This window comes from Peromyscus californicus, unplaced genomic scaffold (assembly GCF_007827085.1).
Source record: "Peromyscus californicus insignis strain IS unplaced genomic scaffold, ASM782708v3 Scaffold_14__1_contigs__length_90479793_seg_2, whole genome shotgun sequence".
NCBI lineage: Eukaryota > Metazoa > Chordata > Mammalia > Rodentia > Cricetidae > Peromyscus > Peromyscus californicus.
Window position 1 is genome coordinate 6,977,141 of NW_026294436.1, and position 27,830 is coordinate 7,004,970.

General features: G+C 38.4%; 1 protein-coding gene across 4 annotated transcripts in view; it reads right to left on the bottom strand.

Moving 5' to 3' along the window:
- The window catches only part of Ptpn4 (protein tyrosine phosphatase non-receptor type 4), a 192,490-nt gene that overhangs the window by 100,996 nt on the left and 63,664 nt on the right, over positions 1-27,830 (bottom strand). The window contains exons 4-6 of one of the 4 annotated variants that reach the window (XM_052736736.1): positions 16,864-16,971; positions 4,113-4,155; positions 3,937-4,036 (exon numbers count right to left, since the gene is read on the bottom strand). In XM_052736736.1, coding sequence (XP_052592696.1) covers positions 3,937-4,036; positions 4,113-4,155; positions 16,864-16,971 — 251 coding nt within the window. The remainder of the gene's footprint in view (positions 1-3,936; positions 4,037-4,112; positions 4,156-16,863; positions 16,972-27,830) is intronic. The other 3 variants (XM_052736737.1, XM_052736739.1, XM_052736738.1) reach the window with 3 other exon arrangements.

Genomic DNA, 27,830 nt, shown 5'->3' on the forward strand with positions numbered 1-27,830 from the left:
AGTGGTTACATGATCAGCTTCTTCCAACATGAACAATAGTATGTTGTGACATGCTGCTGAGGTTGCTTACAAAATGGCACTGTCCTTCTGTCCCTGACAGTGGGTAAGCTAGTCAATATGTGGACAAAATCACCTGTGCTGAATAATATTGGCATAATAATAAATTTCATGATTTCAAACATTAACCAGGGAGTCTAAGGACTTCATTCAACTTTTAAAAAGTCAAAACTCAAAACATAAATGTTATTTACTTAATTCAAGACACTACAATTTTATCAGATCTACTTGGTTTCATAAGTTAAAGATGGGACTGGTGGCATAAGTCAATGGCAGAGCACATGCTTCCCATGTACAAGGCTTAATATCACTAAAAAGAAGAAGAAAAAAATCTAAAAGGTCTTTGGTACAAAAACAGTTTTATAGTTGTGATTTAAAGGTAACATATGATATGCCCTTGATATAACTGTAAAATCCTACACAAATAATACTTACTCATCAAAGATCATTTCTATATTCAATTAACAAAAAAAGGAATTATTAGTAAAAACCAGAATTCAAGTTCTAATGCAGCCTATTATTTGAGGCAAATTACTAAAATTTGGGCAGGTCTTAGTTTCTACATTTGTAAAAGGGAAATAAGATTACTTGCCAGGAGTACATGTTTTAGGAGTTTAAAAAATTCAATTCTAATGATGCTGATATTTGCCAATATTGAAGTACATTTATCACGATGGAAGACTTTGATGCCACTGTTTTTCTTCCCACTAATTCAAACTGTTATCTCAAAGCAAGTAGGTATAGCAAACTTCTTTTTTTTGTGAAATCTAAAGTACTCCTGAAGAATGAGCAGCTGTGGCTGAGGGCATACTAATCAGGATCATCACAGTAAATTATTTCTTTCTTTTTTTTTTTAAATAGAATATTTTCATACAATATATTCTGATTATGGTTTCCCCTCCCCCCAACTCCTCCCAGATCCTCTCCATTTCCCTATCCACCGAAGTACACACCCTTTCTCTCTCTCTCTCTCTCTCTCTCTCTCTCTCTCTCTGTCTGTCTCTCATTAGAAAACAGGCATCTAAATAACAACAACAACAATAATAATATAAAAACGAACACACAAACCAGAATATGACAAAACAAACATCCAAACAGACAAAAAAAAAAGAAAGAAAGAAAGAAAGAAAGCACAAGAAATACATACAGACACGGAGACAAACACTTTGCACCCACAGACAATCCATAAAAACAAAATTGGAAACCACTGTCTCTATGTGCTTGTATCAGTGTACCGGTATGTGTACATGAGTCCATGTGCCCACAGAGGCCCCAAGAGTACCCTCGATGGCCTGGACGTGGAGTCACAGGCAGTTGTGAAGTACCTGACGTGGTACTGGGAACCAAGGTAGGGTCCCCGGCAAGAACAGTATGTGCTCTTAACACTGAGTCATCTTCTTCAGCCCCACACTAATGCACTTCTTAGCCCTGGTCACTTGTTATAGTACTAGAATTACCTGAGGAACTATACATGTCTTTACTCAGGTGCTGTCTGAGTCACATTACATCAGAGTATCTAGGGGTATAGACAACTACTATGGTTTAAAGCTCTCCCAAATGATTATAAATTGCTAATCAGGGTAGAGAATCACTTTTGTATAATTATGATGATTAAATAAAATGTAGTCATGTACCACAATTTACCAACAGCAATACTGATAAGGCATAAAGAGCTTTGAAATTAAACATTATTTCTAATGGAAACAGATAATCTCCTGTACTGATAGCTTGAGCACAAGTTAACTCTCTTCAAGTTCTGACTCAGTTATCAGTGAAACATACCCTCATTGTTTCCAGTACATGCTATTAACACACATAACACACATAAACACACATTTAGGTTCTAAGAGGAAATTCAGTTTTCTGTGTGAATTAAATATTGAACCCGGCTGCTGTTTGAATGTGAGATGTCCCCACAGCTCAGGTGTTTGAACACTTGGTACCCAGCTAGCTGGTGGTGCTATTGTGGAAGGTATGGAGCCTTGCTAGAAGTGAGTCACTGGGGCAGGCCCCTTCCTCTCTGCTTTCTGACTACAGACGTGATAACACCAGCTGCTTCCTGCTCCTACTGCCAGGCCTATTCTGCCATGATGGGCTGTAATCAATCCTATGCGCCAGGTCAAACCAAACCCTTCTTCCCTTACGTTGCTTCTTGTCAAGTATTTAATCAAAGCAACTAGAGAAATAACTAATACAATATAACTGACAGTATTTTAATTGTTTATATTAACAAATATCATAAACAATAAAAATGCTAATAATCTAATTTAAAATTGTTGATGTTTGAATTGTTTCTTATATATTAAAAGTCTGATTACCTAAAACCTTCACCTTAGAATATTTTTTTAAAAGATTTATTTATTTATTATGTATACAGTATTCTGCCTACACACCAGAAGAGGGCACCAGATCAAATTACAGATGGTTGTGAGCCACCATGTGGTTGCTGGGAATTGAACTCAGGACCTTGAGAAGAGCTGCCAGTGCTCTTAACCTCTGAGCCATCTCTCCAGCCCCCACCTTAGAATATTTATACTGCTTTGTAATTCAAATTGCTCATTAATTCTGGCTAATTTCTTTGGAGTTCATGCAAAATTAGGAAAACTTTTAGTAGCTTGAGATATTTTATAATGATAAAAGATTATTTTAAATATTTAACATCAACAACATATTTGCTAAATTTAGTAAGAAAACTGTATTGTGATACATAAAATAAAGTATGATTTTAAAGGGAGAAAAAGCAACAACAAAACCTAAGAGCTATGATGGTAAATTAAACACAATTTTGTTTTTCAAAAAAAAAAATTAGCTTAGATTCTATTACTATTGCAAATATTCCAGCTGCCTAATATGGCATCTGTACTCCAGTGTCTTCTCATTATCAAAAGAGTAACATCAGCAAACAGAAAAGACTCTCAAAAACTGTGACTTTTCTTTTCTTTCTTTTTTTTTTTTTTTTTTTAAGCTTGGTTTACTATTGCAAACTCCCCAGAAACCAAGGAATGGCACTGTGAACAAATTTAATTGCTTTATTTTTCTGCTGCTCCATCTTATCACATCACTAAATTCTGATAGCCACTCACCCATAGTCTTATATCTGAGAAGTGTATAGAAGGTAATGTATTCTAATTCTTTTCATTTACATTACTAATTCTGCATTTCACCAAATGTTATCTTTCAGCTTACGGTACCAATGACTGTCACTACTTCTCTTATTTCTACCCTAAGCATTTTACCTGATTCTCAAGGACACTGCTGAAAGGCTCCTATACGTCATTGAATACTTTCTGAAGTAGAAGTGATGTGCTGAGATTTAGAACAGGCAGTCAGGTGGGCATGTAGAGGCCCGAATGTGCTTTATTCCTACAACATCCTTTATAAAATCTAGGGTGTTTTCCTTGGACTTAAAAGATAAAAACACATCCTTCACAGGATGGCTGTACATACACACATACACACACACACATACATACATACATATATACATACATACATACATACATATATGGAATTTTGCATTCTCCTCAACAAAAGGAGAAAAAAAACTAGACTATGCTTTTGCATGAAAAAACATATACACCAGAAACTCTTACTATGCAACATGCCTTGGTTATACTCCAATGCCATCTCATTCCCTTGTTTACTTTCAGTAGTACTGTTAGTGGCTGGATGAGGTGGCTCTGGGTGTCCAGCTCCTGAAAGTTATTCCAGTCATTCAAACGGGGAGGAAAGAGTTGTGTTGGGACAATTTATAAACGTTTCAGTATGCTAAATTAGAAGTTCAAGTTTTCAGCATGGTCATTTATTTTTGCCAAATTTCATTTTTTTCATATTAGATCTTTGCCAATGTTTTCAAAAGAAACAGTTCCATAAACCCACCTTGTATACTCTTCTTGTAACTTGTTAGGGTCACTTACAAAGAATTTGACTCTAAAGTTCAAACTGTAAGGAGATCCTCCTAAAATTAACAAAAACAGCTCTAATTAATCAGATTACATTAGTCCATCATCTTTATAAGGCATATTTGCAAAATATCAAGTAAATAGCATGCTCACTCTTTAGCTGCTTCCTTATTGGTTTGTTTGGATCCAGCCACCTCTGAAAAATAAAGAAGAGAGATTTCTTTTTCTCCTGAGGAACTAGCATATTGGTTATTATATATCTGTTCCACTTGAAGACTGCATTTTTGAAAAAGGTTAGGTAGAAAAGGAATCAAAGAAAAAGCAACATTGCTCTGTGATTGCTGCTGATGAGAGAGGGTAGTAGCACCACTAGGCAGGTGAACCTGGGCTGCATTAGCAAGGCAGTCAAGCATGGGCCTAGGAGCAACCCAGTGAGCAAACTTCCTTCAGGGTTCCTGCTCAGGCTCCTGCCTTGATGTTCCCCGAGCAAGACAAAATAAAACACTTTGTCCCAAAGCCTGATTTCCTTGTTCAGTTCTTTGAACTAAAATACTCTGATATAAGAAGCACAAATACTTAATTAAATAAATGTATGAGGCTGACATAGCTTAGAAATAATGTTATAGTGAGCACTGAGAAACTGAACGCACTCATGGATGATGTCAGCAAGACAGGACTTAGGTTCTTGATTAAAGCCAGGAAGGTGGAACAATGGTAACATGTAGTACTACTGGCTGTTAAATAACAGCATTCACAGTTAAAAATACAAAAGATCATTAAATCCAGAAAGTAAACGAACAAACAAAAACTAGAATGGGCTGGCGAGATGGCTCAGTGGGAATGGCACTTGCAGCCAAGTCTGATGACCCGAATTTAATCCCCACCACTCACGTGGTGGAAGAAGACTTGAGTCTCAAAAGTTACCCTCTGGTCTCCACACATGTGCTGTGGCACAGTTGCACATCACCACACAAACACACATAGTAAGTAAATGTAAAAAACAAAAAGAAACAAAAAATTCAACAAACAAATCAACCCACAAAGAAATCTTATACATCAATAAGAAAAAAAGACAAATATTAATAGAAAAAATAGGCAATGGACACTAAGTTCACAACTAAGGAATAAATGGCATTTAAATATATAAAGATAGTCAATCTTGACCACAATTAAAGAAATTCAAAATAAATCTATGTTGGGCTCTGCTTTTGAGACTGGTTTCAGTAGTTAAGAGTTAATGTTGGCTTTGAACTTATAAACCTCCTGCCAGAGCTTCCAAAGTGCTAGAAGTACAGGCATGTGCCACCATACCTCTGTACCCAACAACGTAAGCTTTTTAAAATGAGTGCCGCCCTAATGAACGAAAATTATGTCATTGTGTCTTAGTTTCATTTCTTATTTTTGTGATAGAATACCCTGACAAGAGCAACTTAAAGGAGAAAGGGATTGTTTTAGCTCTTAGCTCCATGTCCACTCTTGAAGTCCACTCTAGAAGGGAGGTCACAGCTACAGGAGCTCGAAGCAGCTAGCTATTTACATCACATTCACGGTCAAGAGCAAAGAGCAATAAAATAACACGAACATACTTGCACTTTGCTCACTTTCTCCTTTTAGTACCGTCCAGGACCCAAACCCAGGGAATGATGCCACCTACTTTTAGGTTCTTCCTTCCCATATCAATCAACATACTCAAGAAAATCACACAGACATGCCCGGAGGCCAACTCAGACAGTCCCTCACTGGGATTCCTTTCCCAGGTGATCCTAGATTGTATCAAGTTGACAACTAAAACTAACCAATGAAAACTGCTTTTTATTGCTGGTCGATTAATATTACAATCCATAGATGTGCCGCTTTTGGATGGTTAAGTTAGTCTGCTCTTTTGAATAATAGTGCTATGAACATCTAAGCACAGATTTTGTGTAGAAATGTTTACAAGCCTTGGGTACATTTTGAAAACAAGTACTATAAATTCTATTTTACTTTATGTGCATATCTGTGTATACAAATGGACAAACATGCTCAAAAGTATGTGGGCATACCTGTGCACATGCATGAGCATGTATGTGTGCACATGAGTATGTATGTATGTGAAGGCTAAAGAATAATCTGGGAAAGCCATTCACCACCACCACCCCCCTTTTTTGAGACTGGGTCTCTCACAGGAATGTGAAGTGCCCCAATTTGGCCAATATATGCTCATTTTCTGTAAGAACTTCTGCTAGACAAAGATTATGTGATTGTCTGAGTATACTTGATATTATTGCTGCTATGTTGAAAGCATCAGCTTTCCATAGCATCTACTGTATCTTAGCTAGTGAGTGCTACTGTATGTGGGTACACGTGGAGGGCAGAAATCAATGTTGGGTGTCTTCCTCAATAATTCAATATATTACTTTTAAAAAAATTGCATTTATTGGCAGCACATAAATATACCATGGAGGTCAAAGGACTATTGCAGGAATCAGTTCTCTTTCTACCATGTGGGTCCCAGGGATCAAACTTGGGTCATCAGGTACAGCATTAAGCGCCTTTACTCAACTGAGCAATCCTGCTGACCCATTCATTCATTCATTCATTCATTCATTCATTCATTCATTGTTTATTTATTGAAACAAGGCTAGTAAGTCACAGGGCTCTTCCTGTTTCTGCTTCCTTGCTGTTGGGATTATAAATATGTACTGCTGTGCTCAGCTTTTTATATGGTTTCTGTAATATCAAACTCTAGACTTCATTATGCATGGCAAGCACTTTACCAACTAAAGCAGTCTCCAAGCCCAAAAGATGTTTTATTTTAATATTTATTGTAGACTTATTCATGTGTCAAGCCCTGCTCTATGCAAGGCATATGTAAAAACCCAATTCATCCCCTTAAACCCAAGGCTGGTATTATTTGTATATCTTTACAGATTGCTCTTCCCAATGTATAATATGGTTTGTTCACTTGGGTAAATCTATTTTGTAGTGTTGACTTCCCTCAAATGTTGGTGCCCACTTGTTAAACACTTATTTTTACTTGAAATTCTCTGTAAGATTTTTTTGTGAATACTTTTAATCTTCGAGAAAAGACAAAATATATAGTTTGACTCCAAATAGTTGGTGGAGGATTAATAAGCTGCCACAGGTTGTAACAGCTAGTGTCCATGTTTATCTAGTTTCTGCTTCACCACAATGTGAACTGCTCTGCTCGACTAGCTCCTCCATGTCACGATGAACAACACCTCGGGAACTGTAAGCTGAAACAAGTGTTTTCTTCAGTGTTCCGCTAGGCATTTTGTCACAGCAATACCAAAGTAATGAATACAGTGGGGAAACTTTTACTATAGCTCTGCTGTACTGTCCAGTACCTTTTCATTTCAACTTGAAGGATCTGCCATGAGCATTTAAGGGAAATCTAGTGGTAATGCACTCCCTTGGTTGTAATTTATCGGAGAATACCTCTGGCACCTTATTTTGTTTAGTGAAACTGAATCTCGCTGTCTTAGAGCTCTATTGCTGTGAAGAGACATCACGACCAAAGCAACTCTTATAAAGGAAAGCATTTAATTGGGGTTAGCTTACAGTTCAGAGGTTTAGCCCATTATCATCATGGCAGGAAGCATGGTGGTGTGTAGGCAAACCTGGTGCTGGAGAAGGAGCTGAGAGTTCTACACCTTGATCCGTGTGCAGCAGGCAGAGAATTGGTTTGAGCTTCCGAGACCTCAAAGCCCACTCCCTAGTGACACACTGCCTCCAACAAAGACATACCTAACTCCAACAAGGCCATATCTCCTAACTGTTCCACTCCCTCTGGACTTGAGTTTAAACACATGAGTCTATGGAGGTCATTCCTATTCAAACCACCACACTCACTAAGGAGCAAGCCTGGCATTACCTCCTAATCCTCCTGTCTCAGTCTCCAAGTGCTAAGACAACAGGTGCCTACTGAACTCCCTCACATTTGAAGTAATTTTGCTAGATTGAGAACCTGTCGGTTCACTGCAGTTTTCTTCCAGTATTTTAACTATATTATTCCACTGCCTCTGGCTTGCAAGTTTTATATTAAGAAATCTCCCACTAAGTTGAGGAAACTCTATACCTGCTGAGACATTTTTTTCTCACTTCTTTCAAGATTCTCTTTGTTTGCCAACAGTTTGTAACCATTCAGATGTTTCTTCAAATTTGGGAAGCTTTAGGCCATTAACTTCTTCAAATAGGATCTTTATCCTCTTTCTTCTCCCTACTTTCTGGAGGTATTCCTCTGGTTTGATTTTTCTACTAATCCTTCTTAGATTCCCCTTTCTAAGGAATTCTTGAAATTGAGTTAGTGGTATGCACATACCAGCACAGGTGTACCATGTGACTTTTTCCAAAAGTGGAAAAAGAAGCTGTTGAAAACAGAAGACATTTGAGGGGAGTCAACACTATGAGATAGATTTACCAAAGTGAATAAACCATATTTTATATTTGGAAGAGCAATCTGTAAAGATAAACAAATTGTACCAGTCTTGGGGTTGAAAAAAGTTGAAAAAGAGAAAAACCACAGTGGGTGAGATTCACAATTTTCTAGTTTTTAGCCCAAGGGTAAGCAAGCTCTAATTGTTTATCATACAGACAACATGCTAGAGATGTCAGAAGACAGGAAGGCAGAATCTTAGATAACTGAAGCTGAGTTATGACAGGAGAAATAGGTGAAAAGCTAAGGTTCAAAGAAGCACAGACATACAAGTCACCCCAATTATTGCTCAAAGATGAAATACACAAGTATAGAAAGACCCAAGAGCATTCCACCAACAACAGCAAAACACAAACAGCTGGAAACTTTAAAAAATGAGTAGGGCACAAGCAAAATGGCTTGGTAAATAAAGGTACCAGCAAACCTGACCACCCAAGTTAAATCCCTGGGACCCAAATAGTGGAAAGAGAAAACTAACTACGACCAAGTTGTTCTCTGAATGACACCACTATGCTGTCGCATACTTGGACTCATATACACATACACACAAAAAGTGTTCACAATCCTTCCTCCTTGGCATCCTGTATAAAAGCAAATGACTGTTTACAAGAAATTATCGTTTGTACTGTATTGTTAATAATAATCATTAATTGAAGACTCCTGCAGGCACGCCTGACTCCCTCCACCCAATCAAACTCTGTAATACAAGTCCCACTCTGTTCCTCAAGCCCACCCATCAGCCCAGATTGCAGTTGCTCCCTGAGAAGCTGACTCCGCCAGCTCCAAATGGATCAAAAGGTGAGTCACTGTTCGCCCAGCCGGTCACACCAGCCTCTAGGTCTTAGGGCCCAGAGGCACAACCTGTACTCCCATACCCCCACCAACTGCAGTCCCAGTTACAGGCCAGCAGAGAAGACTTCTACTGTCAGACCTGACCACCACCACACCCCCATAGGACCTTGTAATCTACACACCCCACTCTGTTCCCCAAACCCACCCATCCCTGGAGACCACAGCTGCTCCCTGAGACACAGACTCGGCCAGCTCTGACTGAAACACCAAGAGCTCCCTAAGACACAAACACCACCAGCACCGATTGGACCAATAGCAGCTCCCTGAGACACAGACACCATCTGCACCAAATGGAGGAAGAGATGGGTATATGCCAGTGCAAGAATACATTCAACAACATAAAGAGCAATATGCCACCACCAGAATATACCGGTTCTACTACAGTAAGACCTAAACATCCCAACTTAGAAGAAGCAGAAAAAAATGACCTTAAAAATGACTTTATGAAGATGATAGAGGCCTTTAAAGAGGAAATGAAAAACTCCCTTAAGGAAATCAAGGAAAAGACAAACAAAAAATTGGAAGAAATCAATAAATCCCTTAAAGAAAGTCAAGATAGACAAATCCTTATCCAAATTAACCAAAAGGCAGAGAGAGAACATCCAAATTAACAAAATAGAAATGAAAAGGGAGACATAACAACAGACAATGAGGAAATTCAGAGAATCATCAGGTCATACTGCAAAACCCTGCACTCCACAAAATGGACAATTTTCTGGAGAGGTACCACATACCCAAATTAAATCAAGACCAGATAAATAATTTTAAAAGACCTATAACCCCAATGGAAATAGAAGCAGTCATTAAAAGCCTCTCAACCAAAAAATCCCAGGACCAGATGGTTTCAGTGCAGAATTTTACCATAATTTCACAGAAGAGCTAATACCAATACTTCTCAAATTGTTTCACACAATAGAAACAGAAGGAACATTGCCACTTTTTTTTATGAGGCTATAGTTACACTGATACCCAAATCACACAAAGATGCAACAAAGAAAGAAAATTATAGACCAATCTCCCTCATGAGCATTGATGCAAAAATACTCAATAAAATACTGGCAAACCAAATCTAAGAACACATTAAAAAAACCATCTACTATGATCAAGTAGGTTTCATCTCAGAGATGCAGGGATGGTTCAACATACGAAAATCTGTCAATGTAACCCATAATATAAACAAACTGAAAGGAAAAAAAACCACATTATCATCTCATTAGATACTGAAAAAGCCTTTGACAAAATCCAACACCCCTTCATGATAAAGGTCTTGGAGAAATCAGGAATACAAGGAACATACCTAAACATAAAGGCAATTTACAGCAAGCTGACAGCCACCATCAAATTAAATGGAGAGAAACTCAAAGCTATTCCACTAAAATCAAGAACAAGACAAGGCTGTCCAGTCTCCCCATATCTATCCAATATAGTGCTGGACATTCTAGCTAGAGCAATAAGACAAGAAAAGGAGATCCAGGGGATATAAATTAGAAAGGAAGAAGTCAAGCTTTCACTATTTGCACATGATATGATAGTATACATAAGTGACCCCAAAAATTCTACCAGGGAATTCCTTCAACTGATAAAACACCTTCAGTAATGTGGCAGGATACAGATTAACTCAAAAAAATCTGTAGCCCTCCTATATACAAATGATAAAAGGGCTGAGAAAGAAATCAGAGAAACATCATCCTTTATAATAGCCACAAATAATATAAACTACCTTGAGGTTAGTAACACTAAGCAAACAAGTGAAAGACCTGTATGACAAGAACTTTAAGTCCTTGAAGAAAGAAACTGAAGATATCAAAAAATGGAAAGATCTTCCATGCTCATGGATATGTTGGACCAACATAATAAAAATGGCAATCTTACCAAAAGCAATCTACAGGTTCAATGCAATCCCCATCAAAATCCCAACACAATTCTTCACAGACCTTGAAAGAACAATACTCAACTTCATACAGGAAAACAGAAAACCTAGGATATCTAAAACAATCCTTTACAATAAAGCAACTTCTGGAAGCATCACCATCCTTGACCTCAAGCTCTACTATAGAGCTACAGTAATAAAAACAGCTTGGTATTGGCATAAAAACCGACATGTGGACCAATGGAATCGAATTGAAGACCCTGACATTAATCCACATACCTATGAATACCTGATTTTTGACAAAGAAGCCAAAACTGTACAGTGGAAAAAAGAAAGCATCTTCAACAAATGGTGCTGGCATAGCTGGATGTCAACGTGTAGAAGGCTGCAAATAGATCCATATCTGTCACCATGCACAAAACTCAAGTCTAAGTGGATTAAAGACCTCAACACAAATCCAGTTACACGGAACCTGATAGAAGAGAAAGCAGGAAATAGCCTAGAAAGCATTGGCACAAGAGACCACTTCCTAAATATAACACCAGTAGCACAGACACTGAGAGCAACAATTAATAAATGGGACCTCCTGAAACTGAGAACCTTCTATAAGGCAAAGGATACTGTCAATAAGACAAAATGGCAGCCTACAGAATGGGAAAAAAACTTCATCAACCCCACATTTGACAGAGGGCTGAAAACTTCATCAACCCCACATTTGACAGAGGACTGATTTCCAAAATATATAAAGAACTCAAGAAACTAGACATCAAAATACCAAACAATCCAATTAAAAGAATGGGCTACAGATCTAAACAGAGAATTCTAAACAGAAGAATCTCAAATGGCCGAAAGACATTTAAGGAATTGCTCAACATCCTTAGTCAGCAGGGAAATGCAAATCAAAACAACTCTGAGTTAGCATCTTACACCTGTCAGAATGGCTAAAATTAAAAACACTGATGACAGCTTATGTTGGAAAGGATATGGAGAATGGGAATACTCCTCCACTGTTGGTGGGAGTGCAAACTTGCATAGCCACTTTGGAAATCAGTATGGCAACTTCTCAGAAAAATGGAAATCAATCTACCTCAAGACCCAATGATACCACTCTTGAGCACCCAAGGGATGCTCAATCATACCACAAGGACACTTGGCTCAACTATGTTCACAGCAGCATTATTCGTAATAGCCAGAACCTGGAAACAACCTAGATGCCCCTCAACTGAAGAATGGATAAAGAAAATGTGGTATATATTACACAATGGAGTATAACTCAGCTGTAAAAAACAATGGTATCATGAAATTTGCAGGCAAATGGATGGAACTAGAAAATATCATCCTGAGTGAGGTAACCCAGCCTCAGAAAGACAAACATGGTATGTACTCACGCATAAGTGGATACTATATGTAAAACAAAGGATAACCAGACTACAAGTCACAGCTCCAGAGAAGCTAGGAAACAAGGAGGACCCTAAGAGGAACACATGGATCACCTTGGGAAGGGGAAACAGATGAGCTCTCCATGAGTAAGCTGGGGATGGGGGGTGGAGTAACAGAGGGGAGGGTATGAGGGATGAGAACATGAGGGAATGGGATGATCGAGCTGGGGGAGGGAAGGAGTGGGAGAGCAAGAAAAGAAATATCTGGATAGAGGGAGACATTATGGGGTAAAGGATGCTAGGGAAATTCCCAGGAATCCACAAAGACAACCCCAGATTAGACTACTAGCAATAGTGGAGAGGGTTCCTGACATGGCCTACCCGGTAATCAGATTGGTGAATACCCTAACTGTCATCATAGAGCCTTCACCCAGTAACTGATGGAAGCAGATGCAGAGATCCACAGCCAAGCACCAGGCCAAGCTCCAGGAGTCCAGTCAAAGAGAATCAAGAGGGATTATATGAGCAAGGGGTGTCAAGATCATGATGGGGAAATCTACAGAGACAAATGAACCAAGCTCATAAGAACTCACAAAATTTAGACCAGCAGCTGTGGAATCCGCATGGGACCAGACTAGGCCCCTTGCATACGGGAGACAGTTGTGTAGCTTGGTCTGTTTAAGGGGTCCCTGGAAGTGGGATAAGGATCTATACCTGGTCCATGAGCTGGCTTTTTGGAGCGCATTACCTATGATGAGACGCCTTGCTCGGCCTTGATTGGGGGGGGGGGGGCTTCCTCAACTAAATGTACCACGCTTTGCTAACTCCCAATGGGAGGCCTTACCCTTTTGAAGGAGTGGATAGGGGTGGGTCGAGGGGAGACAGGCTGGGGGGAGAGGAGTGAGAAGAGGGATGAGAGGGGGATCTGTGGTTGGTATGTAAAATGAATTAAAAAAATTTAAGAACCATCATTAATCATCAATCTGTCTATGCTGTAGTTTTGGGGATTGAACCGAAGGCTTTATATGTGCTAGGCAAATGCATTACCACTGAACTATATTCCCAAGCCTTTCTATACTTTTATATTGAAATAGGATCTCATCAAGGTTGGCCTTGAACTCTTTCAGTATCCCTGTAGGTCCCGGAAGCTATGAGCTAACTCAGTTTCTCAAGTAGCTGAGTCCACCACCTAGAAATTCTTATCTGCACCAGCAGGCTGACTAGGAATATTTAATTCAGTGATTCCAGTGGATATATACTAACCTTTCAGTTTCCTAATGCATATCAGCCAGTGTTTAGCAAATACTCTTTTTCAGAGTAAAAGGGTACTGTTTCTTATGGTTTTTCATGATAAATAGATACTAAATTTTATTCTATATAAATGGTGCTTCAATTATGCGTATTTAGTTTTTTAAAAAAGTATCTAGAGCTCATAGCATAATTGATAATGAAATATTCAATACTTTCTTCAGATGGGGAGGAAAACAAGGTTACCTCCCTATCACTGCTATTCAGCACTGTCCTAGTGATCCCTCGCCATGCAATAATGAACAAAACAAAACAAAAAAATGAACAAACAAAAGAATAAAGACTGGACAGGAAAAAAATAAAAGTGCACACTAGGAATAATGAAACAAATTACTAGAATAAGAGCTTACAAAGATACAAGATTATGACATAATTAATTGGGTGCTCTGGAGTTTATACAAAGGAATAAGGTAGTATGTATGTATGTATGTATGTATGTATGTATGTATGTAATTATTTTGGGTTTTCAAGACAGGGTTTCTCTCTGTAGCTCTGGCTGTCCTGTAACTAGTTCTGAAGACCAGGCTAGCCTTGAACTAACAGAGATCCACCTGCCTTTGCCTGAGTGCTCAGATTAAAGGTGTGCACCCCCACTGCCTGGCTTGTAAGCATTTATTTTTCACTTAAAAATTTAATGATTCTTTTAAATCATAGTAAAAACTAAAAGAGATAGTATGTAAAACAGTTGATTAACCACAATACAAGCTTCATAAATGCTACTCTTTATTCCTTTCTTTTAATATATAAATTATCCTCAAACCCTTCAGATAACTTCACATTGACAATCAGAAGGGCTGGGGAGATGGCTCAGTGGGTAAGGGTGCTTGCTGTGCAAGCATGAGGACATACAAGTGAGGCATGGCAGCTTCTGCCTGTAACCCACTAAGAGGATGGAGAAAGAGATCCTGAAAGCTTGCTGGTAAGCCAGCCTAGCCTAAACAGTAAGCTTCCAGTTCAGTGAGAAATCCTATCTTAAAACAAAGTAGAGAATGAGAGAGAAAGACATCTCCTGCTCTGTCCTGCACACCCACACATTCGCATGCATGCAACACACATGCACACACGCCAATTAACAGAGGGACAATAAATATAAGAATTGAACTCTTAAGTCTCTTCCTTGAAAAGATTCTGGCATTAAATAGCTCTTTCTGAATATTTAAATATAAAGTTCAGTAGTAGAAATAATAGTTCCATGTAAAAAATGAGCACAAGGAATTAGGAGAACCAAATTCTTGGTTTTATTAGTGTCAGAAGTAACTCAGGCTTTAACTCCATAGATTCAAATAATGACTTCTAAAAATATGAGTGTTATGCTGGAAAATTTCCAAAGCCTCTTTTAGGATTTAAAATTCTATAACCATTCTATTAAAACAGCCTTATAATGGAATTTGGAATTTATTTATGTATTTTTGTGTTTGCCCACATGAGTTTGTGTATTATGTGTGCAGGAACCCATACAGGCCAGAAAAGGGCATCAGATCCCCTAGAACTAGAGTTACAGGAGGTTGCAGAGCTGGTGCTGGAAACCAAATCCAGATCCTCTGCAAGAGGAGTAAGCTAGCTGAGCCATCTTTCCAACCCCATAAATAGAATAGTAAAACACTGATTCAGAGAACTCGTCTTCAATCTACACATTTTCTAAATAGTACAAGTATTTCTTGCAAAATATACTCCTGACCCAGTGTGGTAGTACACACCTGTATCTCTACACTGGAAGGCTGAGGACTGAGTATAAGGCCAACGTGGGCTACATAACAAACACTTTGTGTTTGAACAGAGAAAGAAAAAAAACAGAACTCCACTACATTAATCAAAAGGATAGACTGAGCCGGGCGGTGGTGGCGCACGCCTTTAATCCCAGCACTCGGGAGGCAGAGCCAGGCGGATCTCTGTGAGTTCGAGGCCAGCCTGGGCTACCAAGTGAGTTCCAGGAAAGGCGCAAAGCTACACAGAGAAACCCTGTCTCGAAAAACCAAAAAAAAAAAAAAAAAGATAGACTGTTTTTTGTTAAGTCTGTCATAGTCTAACCACAATACAATAACCAAGAATGCAGCTAAGATGTGTTAGTATATCTTTCATCTATGTTCATAATAGGTATATTTCTTTAGTGCAGTTTATAATGCTTAATTGTCAAAGAAAGCATCTCTATGATTCACCATGTCTTATCCTCTATTTCTCTGACCCAATGTTTCTAACCAGAAGAACCATGACCAGGAGTACTAAAAAGTAGGTAGAAACCTAAGGAGCTTATGATTGAGGATTTGCACAGCTTTGAAATGGAGTATCTTGTGTAAGAAGTGTCTTTATAAAATATTCTTAATTCAACAATTTACAGTAAGAAATTAAGACTTTTGATAGAACATCCATGAACAACTGAAATATCACTGAACAACTCCAATTTCATTTTAGTAAATGTATATACACTTAAAGCAGTGGTTCTCAACCTATTCAATGCTGCAATCTGTTAATACAGTTCCTCATGCTGTAGTGACCCACAGCCATAAAGTTATTTTTGTTGCTACTTCTGAACTGTAATTTTGCTGTTTTGAATCTTAATGTAAATATTTTTGGAGACAGAAGCTTGTAAAAGGGGTCATGACCCACAGGTTGAGAGTTGCTGATCTAAAGGTTTTTCTGTCTTTAGATCAAGAGGCCTTAGTCTTACTTTTTAGTTCTCCAAGACACAATAAAACTAATACTACACTTATAGTTATAAATACCTAAAAGGAATAGATTCAGGTATGTTAAAACAACAAGCATAACAGACAAAGGAATTGAGTCTAATTATTCAATTAAAGATATTAAAACTCATTAAATAAGAAAGGGCTTTATAGGCCGGGCGGTGGTGGCGCACGCCTTTAATCCCAGCACTCGGGAGGCAGAGCCAGGCGGATCTCTGTGAGTTCGAGGCCAGCCTGGGCTACCAAGTGAGTTCCAGGAAAGGCGCAAAGCTACACAGAGAAACCCTGTCTCGAAAAACCAAAAAAAAAAAGAAAGGGCTTTATATAATGAACATAGAGAAAAACTACAAGGAAATGAAAGGCAACTGCTTGAACTTACTGGGTTATCTGTGGAATCGTCAGCCAACTGTAAACCAAAATAGTCTCTCTCAGTCAAATCAAGATGCTTGAAGACTATATCCAACAGAACTTGCCCCTGATCATGTTTCTGCAAGAAAAATAATACAAAACCATCTTTAATAGGCAGTACATTCTTTTTTTCTCCCCTTTTCTTCTCACTAAGAAGCCCTGGCTGATCATGAAAATCACAGAGATTCATCTGCCTCTGCCTCCTCTCAAGTGTTAGGATTAAAAGTGTGCACTACCACACCATGCACTTTGTTTTTTAACCTTGTATAACTTTTTGTCCTTTTTGACTACAATGGCCATTGTTTATATAGCAATGACTTGGTTGAGAATAAAGCTTCACATGTGAATACCTTTTAAGGGAAACTGTTCTTAGAAAAAATAATAAATATGAAGATGTAAAACTTTGGATTGAAAATGGCTCCTGTAGGCTATTATCATGGTATTTTTGTTATCTTATATTGTTGCCACAATAACTGTGGAGGCCCACAAAGGTTTTCTAGTAAGATCTGAGCTTGTTTTACCCAGCAGGGCTACATTAGAGGATTGCTTGACCACATGTGTGGCTACCAGGTGACTGGAAAGGGTCTGCACTTGGCTATTATAGGGCAAGGTCTTTTGCTTGACCCCTTGGCATTCCTATAAAAAGCCTTTAGAAGAGACAGAAAGGGCCAGTAGATACTGATCCAGGCCCTCTTGAGGCTATCCTGTGTTTCTGTTTCTCTCCCCTCTATTGTTCTATCTAAATATTTCTCACACCTCCCTCCTCATGAGTACCCTGGGGAAAAAGTGAAAGGGGGCCTCCCACATAGAAATGGGTAAGCCCCCCAACAGATGGTGCCAGGAACAGGGACCAGGGACTTGGTGAAAGGGGGTTTGGGGTGCCATAGGAAGCAGTGGCATGTCCAGTTTTGTAGTATAATGAAGACAGGGGTATTCTATTTTGGGCAGTATAGGTAAAGTAAGGCGGCTGAAAGAAATGCCAAAGTGAAAAGTGAGGCTGCAGTGAATCTCTCTCTCTCTCTCTCTCTCTCTCTCTCTCTCTCTCTTAATTTCTATCTATAAAAAGTAAAAATACAGGATTAGGTGTAGGAATATTGGGTAAGAAGAAATTTAGAATAAGAGTAGAACTAGGAATACTGGGTAGGAAGAAGCTTAGAGTAAGGTAGACTATAAGAATATAGTGTAGAAAAAATTTAGATAAGCAACAAGACAGAGGAGCTATATCCTTAATTATTCCAACTATAGGACTATGAACGCAGACTTCTGGGGAAGAACCTTAGTCATGAAGAAAACACTATTAAAGAAAACAGGCAGAAAAAGATTCCTGTGGAAGCTTTTGGCCTGCAGACAGCTTAGATACAAGCCTTGAGTGTCAGGAAAGAACTTTCCCAGAGGCGGATGCAAGTGAAATAAAACCCTTCGCTCTGCTGACAGTGCCACTGTATGATAACATTGCACCATCAGACTCAGTTTCCTCTTGGCCATGAAGCCAAGTTTGGGGAACTAAATTTTTAGGAAACACTTAATAATCTCTCTCTAAAAGACAAAACAAAACAATGCCAGGCAGTGGTGGCGCACACCTTTAATCTCAGCGCTCAGGAAGCAGAGCCAGGCAGATCTCTGTGAGATTGAAGCCAGCCTGGGCTACAGGGCAAGATCCAGGTCAGGCACCAAAACTATGTGGAGAAATCCTGTCTCGAAAAACAAACAAACAAACAAACAACAAACAAACAAATAAATAAATAAAATAAAATAAAAAACCTCTGAAAGCTCTTCAGGTCTTTCCATTTCAGATTTTTTTTCTTTCTGCAAGGAAAAAAATTAGATTTGCCTGGAAATAACATCTATCAGAATGGGAAAATCACCTATAATTACCCTAGAAAAACAAAAACCCTCTTGAAACATAGCAAATCCTCTCTGTCAGTGCTATCTCCCCTTCAAGTCAGTATTAGAAAAACAGCAGCCAGAATCCCCTGTGGCCAGAGGCTATGCCCATTTTCCACCGAGCAGAGGCAGCCTGGCCCCAGGATGGAGCTGCAGCAGAAGCAGTGTGAGACCCAGTGAGGGGCTGCTGGCGTGGAAGAAGCATGGAGGCTATGGGATTCTCCCTGCATCGAAAAAAGCAGGGTCCAAGCTCCTAGCTACAATGGCAGCACGGGAAAAGCAGAAGCAAAATTTGACCATACAGAAACGGGGATGCAAGTCCTTACCCTCAGAACAGAAAGCAGTAAGCAGAGCCTGAGCAGGGACTCTGTATCTGGGGGAGGAGACAAGCCAGGACAAGACAAAAATCTACCCTGGAGGGAATCTCTCTGAAAAGGCTGAAAAAACTTTTTTTTTTCTTTTTTTGACACAGGGTTTCTCTGTGCAGCTTTGCACCTTTCTGGAAATCACTCTGTAGACCAAGCTGGCCTGGAACTCACAGAGATCTGCCTGCCTCTGCCTCCTGAATGCTGGAATTAAAGGCTTGCACTACCACCACTGGGCTAAAGCTACTTTTTTGGAGGGGGGGGACTTTTATTTCCAGTACTTTCATCTTCTTTCACTGACCCAGTAAGGTGGGAGCAAGCCCCGAGGTGTTTTTGCTTCTGGCACTAAAGTACCTGTCTGAGTGTATGCCCACTCAGGGGACAGTGCCAGGTGAAAAGCTTAATCTTTACTCAAAAATCTCCCATGGCAAAAAAGCAAAATATTGATTTCAGTACAGACACAGATGTGTAAACAGGAACCAGGAATGCAGCAGCTGCCATTGGTCGCACCTGGACCCAAAAGGCAGCTTGGGAAATGTAGTTTGTAAAAGTGAAGCAGCATAGGCAAGCAGACCTGGAGAAAAAGCAGATAGACTGGGACAAAAACTTTCAAAAAGTTGCCAAAAAAACTCTGCTTTTTCAGCTCAAAACATTGCTTTTTTTTCCCCAAGTGCTGCTATAAAGCTTACCTTTACTTCCCGAAAACAAGAAACAGGTGATGCCTGTCAGGGGGCAATTAAGACACTAATGATGCTTCTCAAGTCATTTTGAAACCCTTAAGGAAACAAGGGAAAGCAGTCCATACACTGGGAAATTGCTTTAGGTATGGAAAAAACTTACAGGCAGAAAAAAAAAACACACCTTGGGTTGTGCTTGAAATGAAAGAGAGAAACACTGGCATCATGGCAATCTTAAGAAGCAGCTTTAAAAAATTAAAAAGGGGGAAATTGTATCCTCAGAAGCTTGCTGGCTGGTTAGTCTGGTGAGGAGTGTGCAACAGAGGAACATCAGCTCCAATGACGCTCCTCCACAGGCCTAATAGTTGCACAGGAAGTTTTTTCTAAGAGCTTTACAGCAGCTCAGTATGGTAATTATTCAGAATTTGTGAATTCTCTGTCTTGTTGAAAGATAATATAATAGTTCAGTTAAGAGATCTCTTCCAGATGCTTGCTAAAGTTTTTTAAATAGTCCTGTAGAGTTTGCTTTTGAAGGTAAGTTAGTTCTGCTAAGAGATTCTAGATATTTGCTGAAATTTGTAAAATAGTTCTATAGAGTTTCCTTTTGAATATAAGTTTGTAAAAAGTATAAGTAAGTATAGTGATATTCATGTTAGTTGTAAATATGTAGGGTGCTGTTAATATATTCTTTCTAAATATTTGCATAAGTTTCAAAAATAGTTATATAGTTTCCTTTTGAATATAAGTTTGTAAAAAAGTGAAAATATGTATAGTGATGTTCATGCTACTTGTAAATATGCAAAAAGTGTAAATGTTCAATGTAAGTTTGTAAAAAGTGTAAATACGTACTAGAATTGCTTTTTATTATTACTTCAATATCTGTATAGTCCAGACAAATTAGGTAACATTAATTTTTAAAAGATAAAGCAAATCAATCACATTAGAAGCATATTAAAGTTTTTATTACTCTTTTACCTTCAGATATATTTAAACACTATGATAGCTTAAAATATAATTTTATGGTTTCAATGGCCCCTGGAAAACTTAAGCAAAGGTGTCATAATTAGGGGAGCTTTTCTGTCTTCTTCCTAGAAGTTTCCACTTCTCATCTGTTTCTGTTTATAAAGGAGTAGGCCTCCCACAAGGGGGTAGGCCTCCCACAATCGAGTTAGTTTGTACAGAAAATCTACTGCTGTGTTAGGAATACATGTATATATGAGCTACTTAAACAGCTAAAGAGTGTCTTTATAATTAGCATGGGTTTTAGTTTAGTTAAGTGGATACTTTGAAGTGTTTTGAAATGACTGTTTTCTCCTGGGAATCAAAATAGTCTCTTGAAAATTTTATTGAACATCTGTTAGGAGAGAGTTTTGATTTAGAAAAGGGCTTGGTGCAGCTAAGACTGCTGTAGTCACCTTAGACCCATTCCAAAAGGATATCCCATCTTTATTATCCTCTACTCCTTTACTGGGAGGTGTGGCAGCTATGGAGATCACTGTGGATGTTTCCAGGCTCTTAATATGGACCTGGGTCAGAACTGAGTTAAGCTCTGTACCCCTCTTGCCAGAGGTGGCCAAAGACGGGCATCTTTCTCCTTGATAGCTTCCTGAATATATGTATGTAAAAATCAATCAATAAGGACAACCTAAAACAGGCACAGTCTATCTGAGGGACCTGGGAGGCCCTTTATTATATCAAGAAGAGGGAATTGTGGAGGCCCACAAAGGTTTCCAGTGAGGTCTGAGCTTGTTTTACCCAGCAGGGCTGCATTAGAGGATTGCTTGATCACATGTGTAGTTACCAGGCAACTGGAAAGGGTCCACACTTGGCTGTGCTAGGAGGAGATATTTTGCTCCACCCCTTGGCATTTCTATAAAAAGCCCTTTAGAAGAGACAGAAGGGGGTAGTGAATAATGATTCAGGCCCTCCCAAGGCTATCCTGTGTTTCTATATGTTTCTCTTCCCTCTATCCTTCTATCTAAATATTTTCACTCCTCCCTCCTCAAGAGTACCCTGGAGAAAAAGTGGGAGTGGGCTTCCCACAGAGAAATGAGTAGGCTCCCCACAAATAACTTATATATGTGTATATATGTATATATGTCTATGGTATCTGTGTCTCTTTTATTCTTATACTTAAATATGACTAGAAAGTTGACTACAGTTTAAAATAGTTTTGTGTAGAAGTCATAAAAGGCAGCACATGGAAAAACTTTGCAGGAAATTTGAGAAAGGCCTTTGATTTGACAGAACATAACTTCACAATTATGTACAGAATTGTAAAAAATATCTGACTTTAACCTTATTAATTCAGTAATGTAGACATTATTATCCCCATGTTCCACATCCACTAAGTATGGCAGAAAAGACATGATTGAATAATTTACTAAGTAATGAGTAAAACCTAATAGATAAAACAGAAATTAACAAGTTTATCAATAATAATAATAGAAATAAAAATGAGAAATCACAATGACATGCCATGAGTAGATAATAAATATAAAAAACAATGAGTAAGATAAAAATACTTATTTAACGACAGAACTGTAAAATGACACAATTTGTAGGGAAACCATTAGAAAATTGTGTGCGCATGCAGAAGCACCCATCTGTGTGTGTGTGTGTGTGTGTGTGTGTGTGTGTGTGTGTGTGTGTGTAATCACCCATCTGTGAGTGTGTGTGTGCATACACAAGCACCCATCTGTGTGCGCACCCGCACAGAAGTACCCATCTGTATGGGCATGCAGAATTACCCATATGTGTGTGTGCATGTGTAATCACCCATCTGTGTCCATCTGTGTGTGTGTGTGCATATGGAAGCACCTATCTCTGTGTGTGCATGCAGAATCACCCATCTGAGTGTGTGCATGTGGAAGTCAGAGGTTGATGTCAAATATCTCCTTTCTTGTGCTCCATATCTTTTTATCTTTTACATTATTTTTACATTTATCTACATGTGGTGTCTATACAAGTGCACATGTACATGCCATAGCACAAATGTGGAGGTAAGAGTTCATCTTTCAGGAGTCAGTTCTCTCCTTCCACCATGTGAGTGCCAGTGACTGAACTCAGGTGATCAAGATTGTCAACAAATACCACTACATTCTGAGCCATCTCACCTATCCCTCTCATATTTTTGAGTCAGGGTCTATCACTGAACCTGGAGCTCACTATTTAGAATAGACTAGATGGCCAGAAAGTCCCTAGGATCCTCCTGTTTCAATACCCCAGCATGGAGTTATGGACAGGTACTGCTATGCTAACTTTTTATTGAGGATCTTATTTCAGGCCCTCATACTTGCATACTTTTACACCCAAGAGCCATCTCCCCAGCCTAAATTTATAAGGATTAAACAAAAACAGTAACTGTATCAACTATTTCAGATATACATGAACAGCAAAATAAAGTCTAATATTGAAAGAAATAGTTCAGCACATCAATGTGTTCACTAGAAAACATAATATGATATATTTTACCACTATTATTTCCTCTCATTGGCTATAGTAGTCAGAAGGATTCTAAATAAAGTTAGAACCAATCTCAGAGTTGAAAGGAAGTATTTTTTTTTCATAATATAGAGTATAAAGGTAGAACAGATTCCAGAGCTAAATCAGCCAATCTGAGGCAATCAAGAATAGGTTTGCTCCCTTCTGCCTTGCTTGCATTTCAGTGCTGGCTGTATTTGCGAGCCTTTAGCAGCAATATCATCAACTCCAAGATGCATACCCATACATGACAATGTTCAAGAAAACAAACATACTTGTAAAGTTACCACACAAAAAGACTATGCATCATGTCTTACTGGTCAAAACTGTGTTAAGACTGACATTGGTTAACCAATGGAAGGAAGTATGTGCTTCAAATGATACTACTCAATGCCCATTTGGCTATCCGCATTAAAAATAAAATTAAGTACTGCTACACTCTCCTCTTTCCTTTTCTCATTCTGATTAATTGGTCTACGGAAAAGACAAGGCATTACTTTTTAAAGCTACTACAGTAAATCTAATGCACTCTTCTCCTCTGAACAAGATGGAGTAGACTCATTTCTTGCTACACCTCCAGTTGAAATGCAAATAATGAACTAATTAAAACACATAAAAGATTTCAATACTTGAAACAAAAGCTGCCATATGGTTTTGTGCAGGGAAATGGAGATATTAAGAATAAGACAGAAGGGACTGGAAAGATGGCTTAGTGCACATGCTTTTGTAGAGGACCTGGGTTCAGTTTCTAACATTCACATAGTGGCTCACACCCATCTATAACTCTAGTTCCAGGGGATCTGAACCCCTCTTCTGGCCTCTAAGGGCACCAGGCACACATATTTACACAGACAAACATGCAGCAAAACAAATACACATAAAACAAAACAAAATAAATCTAATAATAAAGAATAAAGATAGAAAGTTCAATTAAGAGACGATTGTACTAATAGTAATAATAAGTGACCTAAATTAGAGTATCAAAGATGACAAAGTAAAATGGACCTATTCCAAAATAGCAGATTGGCAAAAAGGTAACTAACTATGGGTGAGAAAAAAAAATGACACATCAAGAATGTTGTGTTTGTGTGTCTTGATTAGCAAATGGATTCCTGGTCATGCCACTTGCTGATTTAGAAGGAACAATATAAAAACACTGCAGTCCATGAGAGAAGTTAATTTTCAAAAACAATGAGCTTTCAAAGAAAGAAGAGAAGATTTAAAAAACACAACTGAGAGGCTAGTGAGATGGTTCAGCAGCTGAGAGCATTCATGGGCTGCTCTTGCAGAGAACCTGTGTTCAGTCCCCTACACTCACATGATGGCTCACAACCCCTTGTAACTCCAGTTCCACGGAATTTGATGCCCTATTCTGGCCCTCATGGGCACTAATGCACATGCTGTACATAAATACATATAGGCAAAATACTCAAACACATTAAATAAAAATAATCTTTGAAAGAGGAAGCGGGACTTCAAGGGTTCATTGGATCTCTTTGTCCCTCTTCCTAATATGGCCACACTGAAAAAGTGGGAGCTCTTTATTTAAAAAATACAAATGAAAAAAGAAATAATCTGCTTGTTCCTTGCTTCATTAACTTTCTATTGTCAATACCACAATAAAACAAATTGGGTAAGTTTCACTCAAAAGACCTTTATTTTGACTCATGGTTCTGAAAGTATTAAGTAAAGGGACCACATATAAAGACAGCCTTCTTGCTGATAGAGTGCATAGGTCATGTAGGCATCAATCACAAGAGACAGAAACATGTCAATTTTATGGTTCATATCTGAACCATTCTCCCCAGGCTCATATATTGAAGAGATGGTCCTCAGCTGGGGGTGCTCTTTGGGGAGGTTGTGGAAACTGTAGAAAGTGAAAGAAATAATGTCACAAGGAACTGCATCTTGCCTTAGATCCTTCCTGTTTTTCTGCTTCTTGGTTTCCATGAAGAAAGCAGCTTTGTTCTACTACAGACCCCATTATGATGTTCTGCCTAACCATAGCCAAGAGAGGATGAAACCAAAGTAAGTCTTTTCTCTATTTTTTTTTGGGGGGGGGTGTAACAGCTGTGAAAAACTAACACAGGAAATGGAAGCAGGAAAGTGCAGTAGATGCTGTGATTACCTAACCATAGGTTTCTAAAGCATGTGGGATTCATTAAAGGGAGAAATGTGAGAAAATTTGGTGACAAGAGCTGAAGAGGCCAAAGCCAGGAGTACTTAAAGGTGGGAGAAGGCTAACAGGAATATAAACAGTGAACACCAGGTTAATGAGGTTTTGGATGAGAATAAACACCCATAAAAAAAATGGACTAAAAGCCATTCGTGGTACAGTGTGGCAAAGAACTTGCTGGCATTTTGTCTGTGCCCTGAGAATTTCAGGGAAGCAAAATATAAAGTCAATGCATTAATTAATCTGATGGAGGAAATCCAGCATTCAGGCTATGGTACAGTCATCGATAGATGTTTTTTTTCTTCTTCTTCTTCTCCTTTTTTCTTTCTCTTTTTTCTTTTTTAAGCAAGGAACAAAACAGAAAGATTAGAAAAATATGTGCTTTGGTCAGAAAATTATGTAGTCTGGCACTTAAAATTGCTGGTAATAAGACTATGGTTGTTAAAGAAACTGTAGTCACTAAAGATATCCAAGTTTTTGTACCATGAAAATAGGAGAGATTCCTTGATGATATCATAGATGTCAGTGAGACTACCTACGATTCATGCCAAAGCCAAGAATATAAAAGTATAAACTCATTGGTGCTTCTGACACCTTGATTGCACAATACCACCTAAAGAAGCATTTTCCATGAACCCAGCAGTATCAGGTACAAGGCTACATCAATCATGATCCAAGGGAGTCCAACTACCATTCAGGTTGGCAGCAAAACCTTGGCTTTGTCCATATAATATTTTTTTTCAGGCATGTGGATTAATGTTTTGTGGGCACACAGATCATCAGAGCTTCAAGGTCACAAAGGTTTCTACCCTCATTTCAAAGGAAAGCCTGTAAGGCCAGGCAATGTGCAGAACAGTCATATTCTTACAGGCTGCCACTGAAAGGATAATAAATAGAGCAGATGAAATTGCTCAGATGAGAATAAAAAGAAAACAGCTGCAGGGGAAACTCATCATGAACTAACAATTCTCAGTAGGCTGTTTCAAAAAGCCAGTTAATTAATATTTGATTAGTTGAGTCAGTGAATGACAAAAGAGTACACTGAAACAATTCTAAAGTTTATGTATGGTTTTTAGTCCCTCTGCAAGAATTACCAGCCCTTTGGTTCTTCTTATTTCACATAAGGACCAGTAAAAAAACAAGGCATTTGGGAAAATCACTAAAGCTCAAAGGACAATACTACAGATAACTTAGGGTAAATTGTGTTTTAAAAAGTAAGGTCTATCCCTGACAGAATGTACTTAGTTTTGTTACTAGTAACTGCCTAACTAAATGAAGATTCTTGTTGGTAGGCCAAGAACAAGGAGAGATGTGTTGAGACCTGGCTAGAAGGGAAGATTGAGCAGCTGCTCTGCAGACTAAAGACAGAGAACTATACTCTTTAGAATGCAGAATAGCAAAAGTTAAACAGAAAATATTTATACCTATTCTTTATTGGCTGGTTAGTTTCTTATGAGTTTTTGTTCCTATATAAGGCAGTTTTCATTGATCCTAAACTATGAAAACTATTACTTCAACAACACCAGAGCTATGTTTTATAGAACCTAAGGCTGAATGAGTGTACTTAGGGGCTGATGAACTGAAGAGGAAAAGTCCAAGGCCAAATTGGGACTCCTTGCAATAACTATAACTTGATCCATTATACATATATTCATGTGTGTATCTTCAATGGAAAATAAAAGGATTCTGTATTTTAAAATGTAATCATCTAACCTAGATGATCCCTGAGGTACCGATTTCTAAAGATGCGCTCCTGAAGATCAGCAGATACTGGGGAGAGTTCCTTCCATATTTAGCCCAACGACACATTATAATAGCTCTTAAAAGACCAAAATTCTTCAGCCATTATCAGAAGATAGAGTTTGATCACCCTCTGAGTGAAGAACACCTCCAGGAACAGATCTTCCTAACAGACAATAGGAACATCAAAAGATGTACAGTGATTTTGTAAAGTTTCAAAATATGGAATGTGGAACATGATTGAGAAAGATACTCAATGTTTACCTCTGGCCTCCATGTGCACACACAGACAGGCACACAAACGAATACATGAACGAACACACACACACACACACACACACACACACACACACACACACACTCGGTGGCAATAGTTTTTTTTTTTTTTTTTTTTACCTTGAACTCATTCATAAAATAGAAGTGGAAAAAAAATAAAGCATAAACTAAACCTTTTTTTTTGGCCTTCATCATGAAAATATTTATTTTTTTCTGAAAATAACAAAAAAATTACAAAATTTTTATTTTTAATCTTCCAATGATTGGTGATCAATGAATGAGATTTCAAACATTAGAACTTCAAACTTCATACAATTTGCTCATTAAGACCATCAGA